This window comes from Ruditapes philippinarum, unplaced genomic scaffold (genome assembly GCF_026571515.1).
Source record: "Ruditapes philippinarum isolate M1 unplaced genomic scaffold, ASM2657151v2 ctg363_1_1_1_1, whole genome shotgun sequence".
Lineage (NCBI taxonomy): Eukaryota > Metazoa > Mollusca > Bivalvia > Venerida > Veneridae > Ruditapes > Ruditapes philippinarum.
In genome coordinates, this window is record NW_026851633.1 from 873,615 (window position 1) to 888,860 (window position 15,246).

General features: G+C 31.0%; 1 protein-coding gene across 1 annotated transcript; it reads right to left on the minus strand.

The window, feature by feature from the left end:
• Positions 1–7,494: 7,494 nt before the first annotated feature.
• On the minus strand, positions 7,495–15,095 carry LOC132724613 (negative elongation factor A-like). Its single transcript, XM_060709566.1, has 4 exons — positions 14,940–15,095; positions 12,820–12,892; positions 10,287–10,397; positions 7,495–9,133 (listed from the first exon to the last, which is right to left on the minus strand). The coding sequence occupies exons 2-4, from the start codon at positions 12,849–12,851 to the stop codon at positions 7,828–7,830; spliced, it is 1,449 nt and encodes a 482-aa protein (XP_060565549.1). The 5' UTR covers positions 12,852–12,892; positions 14,940–15,095; the 3' UTR covers positions 7,495–7,827.
• Between the last annotated feature and the right edge of the window lie 151 nt (positions 15,096–15,246).

The following is a 15,246-nucleotide window of genomic DNA, read 5'->3' on the forward strand; positions in this document are numbered from 1 at the left end:
AAATATGCATAAATACCAGTTGCCTCTACTGCGTTAGTAAGCAGTAGAAATATGGTGATAAATACTACAAAATACAGTCATTTTTAAATTGCACATAAGATATAAATTATTACTTAAATCTTTAATTTGTTTACTTTTCTCAAAGTTTTAGTATGGTTTTTCAAAGTTTTATTTTCTTGAAATATTTTGGGTCATCTGGAGGCATGCTGCTTTAAAAATAATGCCCAATGACTTTCAACATTACTGTGACTTGCCGTAACATACTTGTATTCAGATAATCATATTCATGTTTATATCTTTCATTTTTCTTGAAATCATTCTACTAAATAGATTTTGACAAAATTTGAATGTAAAAAGGGTAATATGACTCTTAATGTATCTTAATGTATTGCTTTCAGGATAATGCCCCTTGTTTTACAAGTTCAATTGCACCTTATTATGATCATCAAGTGGTGCAAGTTTCACATTGATATCTTTCACAATTTGGAAATCATTCAACTTAATAAGCAATTTTGAAAAAAAGTCAAATAAAAAGGGGTATAACTCCAAATACGGAACAAACCTTTCAGGTTAACTCAAGATTAATAATTATACCATGTTTCATGTTAAACATCTTTTCTTAATTTAAAATTATTCTGCTAAATAGGCAATTTTGACAAAAATTCTAAATTAAAAAGGGACATAACTTTCATAATAATGCCCCTTGTCTTTCAACTGCAATTTTAAGTCTTGTCATGATAAGTAAGCATTCCAAGTTTCATATTGATACATTTAAATTGTTTGTTTGTTTGATTGGGTTTTACGTCACACCGACACAGTATAGGTCATTTGGCAACGTTCCAGCTTTACTTGTGGAGGAAGAACTCAGGTGCCCTTCCGTGCAGTATTTCAGGCACGGATGGGCACCTGAGTAGAACCACTGATGTTCCGTAAGCTAGCTGGATAATCTTCCTCACATGTTAAATTGTTTGAGGAATGGGCCAAGACAAAGTTTTTGCACAACAACAACAACGACTATGACGCCACATACAGTGATCATTATAGCTTGACTTTTCTTCAAAAGCCAAAAATGATATTACAGGAGTGTAGTGACGTAATGTCATTTACATAAATCAAACCGTGTGAGAGCTATTGTTAACTTTCCTGTATACAGTCGCATCAATGAAAATGACTGTTCATATATAAACTGTTTTTGATATTGAAATGATTTTATTCAACTTGTTCAATATTTAGTATTGTAACACGACAAGCATTTTTCCCTATTGAACATAGAAGAACATAGTGTGTGAAAAGTATACAATAAAATCACTGTTGACATTCTATATTTAGATATGTGACGTAATCATTATACATGTGACGTAACCACTAAAAATTCGATGCGCTGAAAATAAGTACGGAAACAAGTCAGGCGCAGTTTAGCTTAATATCAGGTACAGCAGCATTGATTTGTTTATGTCGCGATAGAATCAAAATAATATATCCAAGTCGGTGATTTTATCGCTTGAATAGTTTGGATGCACATCTTTATATCACTCGGGCTACGCCCTCTTGATATAATTCCTTTATCATTTTATAAAATCACTGTTTGTCGTTTGGATGCACATCATTATATCACTTAGGCTACGCCCTCGTGATATAATTCCTTGCATCCAAATTCCAAAAAATGATATTTATTCAGCGATAAAATAACTGTTTGGGATATATTATTCCTTAATTATATCTACACTCAAGATATGTTCCCAATGTTGCAAACTTGTTAAAGACTTGAGACAGGCATCACAATACTACATTTAATTTGACTCAGGCAATCATCAAACAAAGGTCTAAAATACTAATTTATAATAATAAATTCTGATTCTCACATTGAAGTGAGCAGATGTTAGTATCCTTCAGGCCAGTCTCAGAGTGGTCTCCATGTCAATAAAATTTAGAGGACAGAAGTTTGGAGAAATATGCTGTATAACATTATTATATCAGAATTCCAGTTTAAAACAAGAAGGCCATGATGGCCCTGAAATCGCTCACCTAAATAAAAACTTTCTATGAACAAGAATAATATTGACCCCCTCCATGAACAAGAATAATATTGACCACATGCCTTTTATTTGAACAAACTTGGTAGACACCCACTAGAAGATGTTAATGTATCTAAGCTCTTGCTCTTTGGGTGTTTTAAAAGAAGATTTTTTAAGTTTTTACTATAAACATATAAGGAAATTTAATGACCCCCAAGGACTGGCCAATTTTGACCCCAGGGCATTTATTTGAACAAACTTGGTAGACACCCACAGTCACTAGAAGATGTTTCATGCCAAATATCAAAGCTCTAAGTCTTTGGGTTTTTTTTAAAGAAGATATTTAAATTTTTACTTTATACATATAAGTAACATCAACAAGAATTTGTAACAGAGTTACCAACGTCCCCCGCCCCGGGAGTTTTATATGAAGCATAAAATTGTGCTATTCCAAAAGATTGAGGTTAATGGATCTCAGGACATTCAGTCCAAAATTATGATCAATGCTAGATCTGCAAATGTAACAATAAATTTGTTAAAAAAATAAAATGAAACACGGAATTTAAAAATCTATCATGTTAAGCTTTGACCTCTAAGTGTGACCTTGACCTTGGAGGTAGGGGAGCAGGTGCATGACATAACGTCTTATTATTGAGACTTTTTGTGCCAAGTATTTTCAAAATCCCTTGAACTATGAAGAAGTTATAGATTGGACACAAAATATACCCTATAACAGACTATGTAAATCTTTGGCCTCTAAGTGTGACCTTGACCTTGGAGGTAGGGACACAGATGTTACGCATGACATATCATCTAATCATTGTGACTATTTGTGCCAAGTATTTTCAAAATCCCTTAATCTATGAAGAAGTAATGGATGGGACAAAAAATATACCAAATAACAGACTCTGTTAACCTTTGACCTCTAAGTGTGACCTTGACCTTAAGAGGTAGGGGTGCAGGTGTTGTACCTGACATATCGGCTTATTATTGTGACTATTTGTGCAAAGTTATTTCAAAATCCCTTGAACTATGAAGAAGTTCTAGATTCGACACAAAATATACCCTATAACAGACTATGTTAATTTTTGACCTCTAAGTGTGACCTTGACCTTGAAGGTAGGGATGCAGGTGTTGCGCATGACACATCCTCTTATTAAAGTGACTATTTGTGCAAAGTATTTTCAAAATCCTTTGATCTATGAAAAAGTTTTAGACCGGACAAAAAATATACCCTGTAACAGACTATGTAAGTATTGACCTCCCAGTGTGACCTTGACCTTGAAGGTAGGTGACCGGTTTTTGCGCATGACACATCATCTGATTATTGTGAACAATTATGGCAAGTATTTACAAAATCCCTTCATAGATAAGAAAGTTATGGACCGGACACGACATATACCCTCAAATAGACAATGTTGACCTTGAATGAGCAAGTACGACCTTGACCCTGAAGGTACGGGTCTGTTTGTTGCACATGACACATCGTCTTATTATAACAAACATTTGTGCCAAGTTATCTCAAATTCCCTTGATAAATGACAAAGTTATGGACCGGACACGAAATATACCCTGTAACAGACTATGTTAATATTTGACCTCCAAGTGTGACCTTGACCTTGAAGGTAGGTGACTGGTTTTTGCGCATGACACATCGTCTGATTATTGTGAACAATTATGGCAAGTATTTACAAAATCCCTTCATAGATAAGAAAGTTATGGACCGGACACGACATATACCCTCAAATAGACAATGTTAACCTTGAATGAGCAAGTACGACCTTGACCCTGAAGGTAAGGGTCTGGTTGTTGCGCATGACACATCGGCTTATTATAACAAACATTTGTGCCAAGTTATTTCAAATTCCTTTCATAAATGACAAAGTTATGGACCGGACATGAAAGTGTGACGGACGGACGGACAGACGGACGGAGCCTATTTCTATATCCCCCTTTTTTCTTCGAAAAGGCGGGGGACAATAACCCCCCAAATTTTGACCCCAGGGCTTTTATTTGAGATATTTCATGCTTAATATCTCAGCTCTAGCTCTTATGGCTTTTTAAGAGATAATTTTTTTCAGTTTTTACTATATAAATATAAGGAAAATTAATGACCCCCTCCCCTCCCCACGGGCAGGGCCAATTTTGACCCCATGGCTTATATTTGATGCCAAAAATCTAAGCTTTAGCTCTTTGGGTTTTTTAAAAGAAGATTTTTTAAGTTTTTTCCTTTCCTTGGCAACCAGAGTTCTGCATGGAATTAAATTCTTTGAACAATTTTTAAAGGTGACCACCAAAGGAACATTCCTGTGAAGTTTGGATGAGATTTGCTTAGTGGTTAATGAGGAGATGTCGTTTAAAGTAAAAGTTAACAGACAACAGACGCTCACAAAAACTCACAAAAGCTCACCTTGTCGCTTCAGCTAAAAAGCTGAAAGAGTAATAATTTCTTATGCAAGGATGAATCATGTATCAAAGTGCTCTTTTAAAATTCAAGACACTCACATGCCATAGAAATGTGAACTAAATAAGAAACTAAATAGTACACAATCATGTAATGCATTAAAAAAACATATTAAGTTAGTCATACCAATTCATAATTGGTTTGATTTAAAGATATTACCACATTAAGCCCATTCAAGGGTACTAGTATATAGTAGGTGAACAGGTGAGAGTCAAAATAAGTTTTCATTTTGCCATAATTCCTTTCAATTTAATATTTTTCTTAGCATAGTAAACGATAAATAACTCCTGTGGCCCAAGGAAATTTTTGTTAATATTCATTGCAAACAATTTTCAAGAAAAGACAAAATACAAAACAGCCTCTTAATAATTTTATTTCAGAGATATGTCTTATTATCTATGTTATTAGCTTGTCTTTACAAACTTTATTTGGTAGTTTTTAACTTAAAGAATGCTACGAAAAACTCATGTATAAGGCTACTCAATCAACCAACTGGAATATTTTTCTTTCCTCATAAAAGTTCAAATAGTTGTGCAAACCAAATGTCAAGTTATTTTCTCTCTCAAAAATTATCTACATAATAAACAGACAGGTACAATCAATCAAAACATTTCTAAAATGAAGAGGAAACAATAATATTCTGTAAGGTGTAATCACTATATTCAACAGACATAGATTAGTTTTTACTATTTTCATTGATAATAAGCAATTTATAGAAAACATAGTGAACTTAACATTTCAAGAGAATATTTCCATCTTAACCAGAATGAGTAACATTAAACACATCAAGCTATATCTTAAACACAAGAGGCATATTATACTTAGTGAAAAACTGTGATTAAATAAACATATACAGCAACAAAAAAAATTAAAATAAGAAGTAAATTTACAATACTCAAATATATTAAAAACACTTTGTCTGAGATTCTCTGTGGTCTCAGAAAGAAAACATTAAATTCTATAATTTTGTGAACTCTAAAAAAAGGTCAAATATAAGAATCAGTTTACTAGTTACATAATAAACCTAAATAAAACAGTTCCAATCCATATTAGAATAGATAAAATAAGAAATACTATAGTGGTATTATAGCCAGTCTATTCATAATGCTAATGTTCTTGTATCTAAAATTAACTCTCTAACAAGAAACATTTTTACACAAATAGATGCTTCTTCTTTTTAAAAAAAAATATCTATTTTCAGTTTCATTTTGTTGACCTAAATAAAACCCATTCACACACGTAAATTATCTACTCTAAGATGTAAGTCATTTCATTAAGGCACTATGAAAAAGGCATACTCCCTATGTTAAAAGAAAAATAATAGGGAAATGTAAAATTTATTGCCAATAATTATGTGCATATTCCTTGACCGGAGATCTTTTCATTTAAAACATTAAAAAAAAAGTAAAATAACATTTTGCCATTTTTATCAATCTTATAAGCTGCCATTATCTACAATATTTTATCATTTCGTATATTTCATGAAATAAAATGAATTTATAATGAAGTAACAAAAAAATTGATGAGTACATTATAAATAAGTCTTACAACAGAATGAATATTGAAAGCTTTAACAAATTCAATATAGAGTTTTTAGTGTAGTATGCATTACCAACATCAGACCACAAAAATAAGTTTATGAAAAACATTATCTTTATGAAATAAACACTTTGAGCAAATTATGACAGTGTTTATGAAATGAAGCTTAAGATGGAAACAATAAATAATTATTAATGTAAGTCTTCACTTATATAAATAGTACAGCTTCCTATCTGACAACAACCCTGGCTTCTTTGCCATAGTGACACAAGCCATGAAAATTTGACTTATATGTCAAGACTTTTTTTTTAAACTGTTCTTTTAACTCTTATAAATGGCACTAATATATGTGATAAAAACAAATACAAAACAAACTATAACAAAAACACACCATACATTACACAGCATATAACATCTATCATTACTATTGTTATAAAATAACCAAGATATGGCAGTTTTTTTTATATACATGAATTTGTTAAAATATGAACTTGATAGTCCTTGATAAAAAGTGCACTGGCCATTTGTAAAAGACAAATTTCATGAAGATGTCTGATATAATTACCATCTAAGGTGCAAGTATTGCAAACAGCTTTGAATCTTGCAATTTTTTGTTGGGTTTTATGTTGAACCAACACAGTGTAGGTCATACGGCGAATATCCAGCTTTACTGGTGGAAGAAAACCTCAGGTCAACTTCCGTGCATTATTTCAGGCACAAACAGGCACCTGAGTAGAACCACTGACATTCCGTAGCTCACTAGATAGCTTCCTCACATGAAATAATCCAAAGTCCCTGTCACGATTCAAACCCACAGTAGTAAGGGACAAGTGGTTTTAAGTCAAAGATCTTAACAGTCGGACACGAACGCCCCTCCAGACCTGTTATGTCTAGACTATAAAGCTATAGACAGCCAAATGCTAATATAAGTATTGAATTCCCCAAGATTAACAATGAACAGAAGCAAATTCAACAATTTCAGTAGTTATGCAAGTGCTAACAAGACAAGGGAGTATCTTGCAAATCAATTTACCTGGTAACAAATTTTGATGAAAAAGAAATTAAAATACTAAAACAAATGTAATTTCATACTTCTCTTTCAACAAGAATGTCCCCAAAATAAATCGTAGCTACAAAAATATCAATGTTCTCAGTGCTTGTATTGTATTGCTATATTGGTGATAATTTTCACGAAATCTATGTTATCATTATTACTACTAGGTCTGCTTGTATTATCCATTGTTTGCACATGGCATTTAAACATCGACATGATCAAACAAAAAATGAAAAATTGAGTTCAGTACTACTAAAGTCTTGTCCCATTGAACCGTTCCTGGGTCCATACAGGTTACATAGACACTAGCATTCAGTGAGTAAATTAATTAGTATGAAGGAAATATGTGATGAAATAATCTCATACCATAAGCTCTTAATTGAAATACATACTATTAAATCAAACAACTAGCTGCCAAAACAAATTAAATTGAAGGTCAAAATGCAATAACATTTGCCTGCTGTCTCCAGATAGCATTTCCCAAAGAATAACAATCCCAGTATTGATACATTTTAAACTTGGGTAATACATGCAGTACAAAAATTTAAGAAAATTGACTACTCTCTAAAATTATGAATAAATAAGATAAATGTATATAGGTCAAGACAATTTCTTAAAATTTTGCAGAAAACAAGCATGAATTAGTCTGGATACAAATGTATTTTGGTGTGACTCGTAAAACTTAAGTACAGTACAGTCATTGTTAAATTACAGTAGATTATAAAGAAATATTTACACCACTATTGAAGTCTGCTTTATAAGATGATACATCGCCCACCCCTGCTGTCACTATTTATGGTATCATTAAGCAAAGATGTGTTTCCAGCCTCTTCACCATTGTTATTTGTATTTTGACTGATGGAAACAACTTCCGCTAGATTCTTCGGTGAACTTCTCTTTACTGTTTTGAAAACTCTTGGAGTTTGTTGATCTGCAGCATCTACCTTCGCTCTCTTTGTAGGTCTTGGAGAAGGAGAATCTAAAGCTTTCCTCTTCTCTGTCTCAGTAACAGATTTCAAAACTGATGACATTTGGACAGGGGAAAGTTTCGGCTTTTCCTTTACCATCATCACCTTGTCATCTACAGATGTGACTTTTTTAACAGATCTTTTTACAGATTTTAATGTTCTTGGAGTAGCTTTTACTCTCTTTGCAGGAGGGCTATCCCTCAAACTGGCATCTGAATCTGCTGAATCATTCAGTCTGGATCGTTTAACAGCTGGTGTGTTACGGGTAGGCATTCGTTTGGGTGTTTTAGCAGACTTCTTTGGTGTCTCTACTGGTGTTATCTGAACAGACTTCTTCAATGACTTTTTCGCAGATTTAACAGGCTTTGCTGAAAACACGAAAATGTCATCTGTTCTTTGAGATTGGATTGGTGTTTCTCCAGGTGTGGCATAAAATGACTTGCCAGTTATTTGCTCCAGAGACTTGGTTGGAGTTGATGTAACAATTCCTTGCTTAATCATTGATGCCTTTTTTTGAACTGGTGATGTATTCTTTCCGCGTTTTGTATTTGGAGATTTCTTTGTTGATTTACTGACAGATTTTGTTTGTTGCTTTGGGCTAGCCTTGGTTGGTGAGCGCTTTGGGGTCTTGTTGAATTGTTTTGAAGATTCATTTTCTTTCTTCTCATTGACAGGTTGGACCACCTTTGGAGTTTTGCTAATTTTCTTTGGAGTAGGGGATTTCTGTGATGAATTATTTCTATTTTCAGTTGTATTTGATTTATTAACAGATTTTGGCGTCTTATTTGTGTCAGCTTTTTCCTTCACTACTGGTTTTTCTGGTGAATTCTCAACAACTGTCTCTGGTTGTCTGATTGGGGTAGCCCATACTTTGGAGAAAACAGTGGTAGGTTCCTGTTTAGTTTTTGAAGATATATACATAGAAGCTCTACGGGCACGGGTATTCTTAGGAGATATAAGCTTTCCACCTCCCTTCTGGTAGATTGATGAACGTCTAGCACGTGTTTTCACTCCAGGTGGTGATAATACCATTTTTGGAAGAGGCATCTTAAAGCTGTCTGAGCTTGATGCTTTACTCTGGTATACTGAAGTCCTGAAAATAATATGAAAATGATATTAGCAGATAATTATGACCCTTGACAGCAGTTAAGTTTTGGACCAGAACACAAATGAAATAAAAATCTTTTAGTGTATTAAGTCTAGTCTATCTCTGCTGCCTGCAGTTAACATACTTTGTTTTTATTTTGAAAAGAATAGTTTCAAAAAGCCTGTATGAAATAAATATATTGGTATATTATGTCCTTTTGCATACACAAATCTATATAGTTCAAAACCTACTGATAATAGTAGCATAATATTTTATTCTGAAACATTTCATTCTGTTTACGCATATTTTTCACGAGTATTATTATGAAATAACTGAGACATTTTACTATACAACTCATAAGATTATGTAAACAACATAATCATACCATTTTTAAATGTAATGAAAACATTTCATTAGGTATAAAGAGAAAGCACATTGGATTGGCCATTTCAAGGACCACCCTCGTGTTTTCAAACATTAACAGTTTATTGTAACTCTGTAAGACACGGAAGTTCCCATATTATTGGCTTTAGGTTTGCAAAAAATAGCATTATCTTGAACAATGTCCCATTATAATCAAAAGGATAAGCAAGAAATTTTAAGTCCAGAAGGTATAACTGAGAAAATTATTATTTTTTAGGTAACCTGTCCTTTTGAAATGCATTTCAATTTTCATAGTGAACAAGAACACAAAGTTTGAGGTGAATACTATGGTGTAAGATTAATATTAGTCTAAAGTTGCAAAATAAAAATTTAACAAAAGTTTTAACTCTGGCACATCTAAGTAAAAAAGGGACATTATGAACATTGCAAAAATTCATTTGAGGATTATTTTCCCTTTAGAAATGGAATCACATCTTATTAGTGAATAAGTCTGTAAAGCTTTGATACTTTCTGATAAATGGATCTTACTGTACTAAGGAAAATATGGGAGATATTACAAGTTTCATCCCTTGCTATAAACCTTTCAGCAGTGAAAATAAAAGCTATAATGAACAACCTGGAGAAGCAGAGACATCACTTTGATATAAAAGTCCTGCCTACTTGGCAAGTCTGATGGTGCCAGGCCGATCATTCAGTAGTGATTACATTAACAATGTTAAATGATAATAATCTTTAAAAAAAACTAATATTAACCAATCTTTACTTATCAACTTACCTTCGAGTTACTCTGCGTACTGGTGATGGAGAACTGGGTGACTTAAATACTTCTTTTGCAGATGTCCACACTGGTGAGTCTAGGGAACTCTTTCTAGAAGTAACAGCTGATCTAAATAAACAAAACTATTTGTTGAATGTCAAATAATAAAAATTCAACAAAAAAAAGTTGTATATTATTTCTTTTCTAAAACAATTGTGCACAATGATCACTATTTTCAATGGTTACTATTTTTACTGTCTTGATAACATGTGAATTACTTTGGGAAGAAGTCATTGACTCAAATGAAAAAAAGGAAGAAATAGTCATTAACATTAAAAAAGGTTGTGAAATTTTCAGATCTTTAAATGATAAGTTTTATTGTTTTTCTTATCTTATTTACAGATTTTAAATTTGATTTTACAAGTTCATCTTATCAATTGATTCAATCAGTTAACTTGCTTTGGTAAATATCCTCAGTATTTCTGTGTGACAGCTGTTTATTTTTTATCACATTTTGAAAGGTCATAAATCAATCAGGCCTGACATCTGGCCTCCTGATTAACTCAGATTGTCCAAATCAACTGTGACAATTATCTTTGATAATAATTGAGTCCTAAATTCCATATTGACAATTAACAGTTAGCAACCAACTGTGATAATGGTTAATCATGTGTGAAGTGAGTGAGTTAAATTAGTGATATATATTTTAAACAGTTGTGTCATTTAACCATATCTATGTTATTAGTAGTGGCATAAAGTACCAGATTCTGTTACAAATTGATGTTATATATTAGAATTATAATATTAATATAAGAAATAAAAGAACAGAGAGGAATTCATCAGCTAAAGTGGACTACCTGAATAACTTATTGATAAAGGTAATTTTTCATTAAAAAATAGTAAACTCTGTTTTGTTCAAATCCATTTGTTTATTTTAAACTTTTATAAGTTAACCATTATCTGGAAAAAATAATGTCCTCACAATTATACTCATATTTGTTTATCTTTTTACTAACATGTTTTATTTAATCATTGTATTAATATATGTAAAATTTAATTTAAATTGTATCATTGAAATATGTATAATCTCAAATTCTCTACCCAAGAACAAACAAACAAACAGAAAAAAATCCTATAGATTGATCTAACAATATAATAAATATTTCCTAATAAAATGTCTTTTATGCATATTTAATAATTTATGTCAAATAAAAAAAAAGAACTGTTGTTTTTTTTTCTTAACAAAAAAAGAAAGAGAAAGAATCTTTGTCAAAATTTAGTGATTCTAAACAATGATTTTCAATCAATATCTTATTTTTTCCAGAGGTGCTAGATTTTTATGAGTTTAAAATTGAGAAATTTCTTAATATGCTCTTATCATTATATTATTAAAAAGAACACCTTGTTGATAGGAACTTTAAGCCCCATAATATATTTTTGGTAACTTGTAACTGTTGGTAAAATTTTGGGACTCATAGACCCAGCAAATCCTAGGACCCACAATGATGTAATTGTAAAAAAATCACTGTAGCATTATGATAAATTTATTTGAGATTTAGCATAAAAACATGAAAAGTGTGATTTGTTATTTCTCATTAAAAGTATGTGGATATTAATTCATATTTTGGTTTTTAAACAGTTAATCATGAAAGTGTATGAGCACTTAATTAGAGATAGAGCTATTAATAGACATGGGTTTGGGTTTTGAAAACCCCATATGAAAGTTAAAAAATTTACAAACTGTTGTTTTTTTCTTCATTATTTTAATGAATCATTTCTAAATGCCTTAGATGAGTATAACGTTTTTTTTTGTTTATTTATCATACTGGTTGGAGAGATAACTAAATCACATATTTTTTGCAATTGATTAATTATCTTTTTGTATATCTAATATAATAACCTAAACAAAGTTCAACATACTACAAGAATTATGGAAAAAGAAACTGGTACTTCTATAAGGTCCTGACTGAGGTATCCAAAACATGGTCTTTTTACCCCACAACAGTAGAAAATGTTAACACCAGAATTTTTAATTAAAAAAGAGCAAGAAAATCATTTATTTTTACATTATATATGTTTGATCTTTGTTGATATTTCAAAAATGTTTTCCAGAGTCAATGGTCTGTAGCGAAGACAATTCTTACTTCCTTATTGTAATTTAGTAAAAAGAACGTTTCTGGGCATTATTGTGAACAAAAAGTGAATTTCAATATCATTTAACACACATTAAAAGTTTACCATTAATCACAGTCTGTCCTTACCTTTACAACTTGGTGCCCATGTGCTTGTTTGTTGTGCAAAGTTATAACAACTATATTTATCAAGTGTCAGAGTTATCTCCCCAACCAGTACATTATTTTTAAACGTGTCCCTTTAAGCAGGAAAGATCATAGTCTGCTTCAATTCATTTGAGATTTAAATCCTAAAAAGACCTTATTAAAAAAACTTATTAAAAAAAAAAGTTAAATTTTATTATCTACATGTACTGATAAATTATATATATGAGCGTAACAGGAATATGTAACCAGAAAAAATTTATATAGTAGCTTACCTAGCTTTCAAATTTCTTTTTGGCACCACCATTTTAAAACCATACAATTTTCTAAAAAGATCCTCTAGTATTTCTGGAAAATAAAAGTAACTATTCATATTGATAAGGTGTTACCTGTTATAATGAAATCTTTGCTAAGAGGCTTTTGATCCTTTCTGAATTCTCATAATATTCAATTAATCAGGCTTGGTGGAAATGCATGGTCAGGCTTATGACAATAAAAATCATATTTCTTGAAAAATAATAAAGATTTATTTTAAACTTTGTTTATTGAGCCTAATATATGACATACACAGGAAGAATAATGTTAGGTTACTCAACTACAGTTTTGTTCATTATTTTTCTAGAAATAAGATTTTTATGATTTTATGTCATTAGCCCGGTCATGCATTTTTACCAGCCTGTTAATTGTCTTTCTTTTCCTTTTATAATAATAATAAATAATAAACTCTTTATTTAACGAAGGTAACTTATTAAGACAATACATCAAAGCATTAGATACAACACATATAATGCAAAATCTTATTTTCAACAAGGCCTTCAATAAAACATAAACATAACAACGGACATATTACAACATTCAGTAAATCTTAATCAACAAAGAAGACAGACATAATATTATATTATAGTATAGGTAAATTTTCTATAATTCATCTCTAGATAACAATAAATGTTTGAAATGTGATTTAAACAATTTAAGACTTGAAAGATTTCTTATTTTTAAAGGAATAGTGCTCCATAACTCCATACTAGAATAATACAAAGTATGTTTCAAATAATTTGTTTTAGGTCGTTTATGCATAATATCTTTAATATGTGTTGATCTTTAATAGTAAGTAAGTTTTATTTTGAGATAACGGAATTAGATTAGAAATATATGCTGGCGTTAATTCATTCATCGCTTTATATACCGTAATTCCAGAAAAGTATTTACATCTAGATGGAAAAGATAACCATTTCATATTTTGAAACATATTAAGAGAATTTGTTTTTACGGGTTTATATTTCATATTTTGAAACATATTAAGAGAATTTGTTTTTACGGGTTTATTTAAAATAATTCTGGCGGTTCTTTTTTGTAATTTTGTTATTCTATTTAGATCTGATTTGTTACATTGGGACCAAATAATACATCCATAATCAAAAAACATATCAAGAGAATTTGTTTTTTCGGGTTTATTTAAAATAATTCTGGCGGTTCTTTTTTGTAATTTTGTTATTCTATTTAGATCTGATTTGTTACATTGGGACCAAATAATACATCCATAATCAAAAGTAGGGGCAATGTAAGCGTTATAAAATAATTGTTTCATTTCAGGTGTAAGAAATATTTGAATTCTTTTCAGCAGAGATATTTTAGAAGCAAGCTTAGAACATGTTTTGTCAATATGTGTTTTCCAAGATAGACAGTTATCAATATGCAATCCAAGTAGCTTTTGACAATGAACATTATTTATACTCGAATTCTCAATATGCAGAGAAAGATTGCCTATGTTATTTATTTTACATTTCGATCCAATTATCATGCACATGGTCTTTTCTGGATTTATGGCCATATTATTGAGAGTGCACCATTCTTGTATTTTTAGTAAGTCTATTTGCAACTCAGACTGTATATTACTCAAACTTTGGTCAGCTATGTGTAATGTTGAATCGTCTGCATACATATCAATGTCTGAATTCGTAGTGACTGATATATCATTTATCTATCCCATATTAAGGTAAATTATATATGGGCTAACAATCAATCTTCATTTCAAAATTCTTTTTAACTATAAAATAATAAAGTTGTTGATGTGATAACCATAAAAAATCATTCTGAACTTATCTAGTGAGCTTTGAATAAATAATATTTTACTGGCTAGAGTCTCGCATTATATAATTTTATTCAACTCATTCCCAAATTACGGGTCGCCAAATGACACAATAAGAAATTAGTGATAAGCTGCATGAAATTGGTTCGAGGCCTCCGTAGTACGAATCGAATTGTCTTTATAATGAAAGTAGACAATCGTTATTAAAAATAGGTAAAAATATGGCAAAATAATGCATTCATTAATGACCAATGAATATGACACAAACTATAAACATAAACATAATCAAAACAGAGAAAGTATTACCGCCCAACTTGTATCTATCGTATTTAAACGACCGCCTTTTGTTTATTTACGTTCGTTTCTTTCCGTACACAGTCGGATATCCCGTTATTTTAAAATAATTACATTACGGAAATTCCCGATAAATATTTTCACTCGGTCTAGAGTCACCTGACTTGAAGTAGACCAATCAGAGCTGGTCGTTTTTGTAGATTTGAATTTTCTCATAACGCATCAAACATATATTCCTACGCAAGAAAGCGTGGGGTAAATATTGATATCAATTTTGTGTTTTTGTGAAAATAAAAATACTTTTATGATACAGAAATTG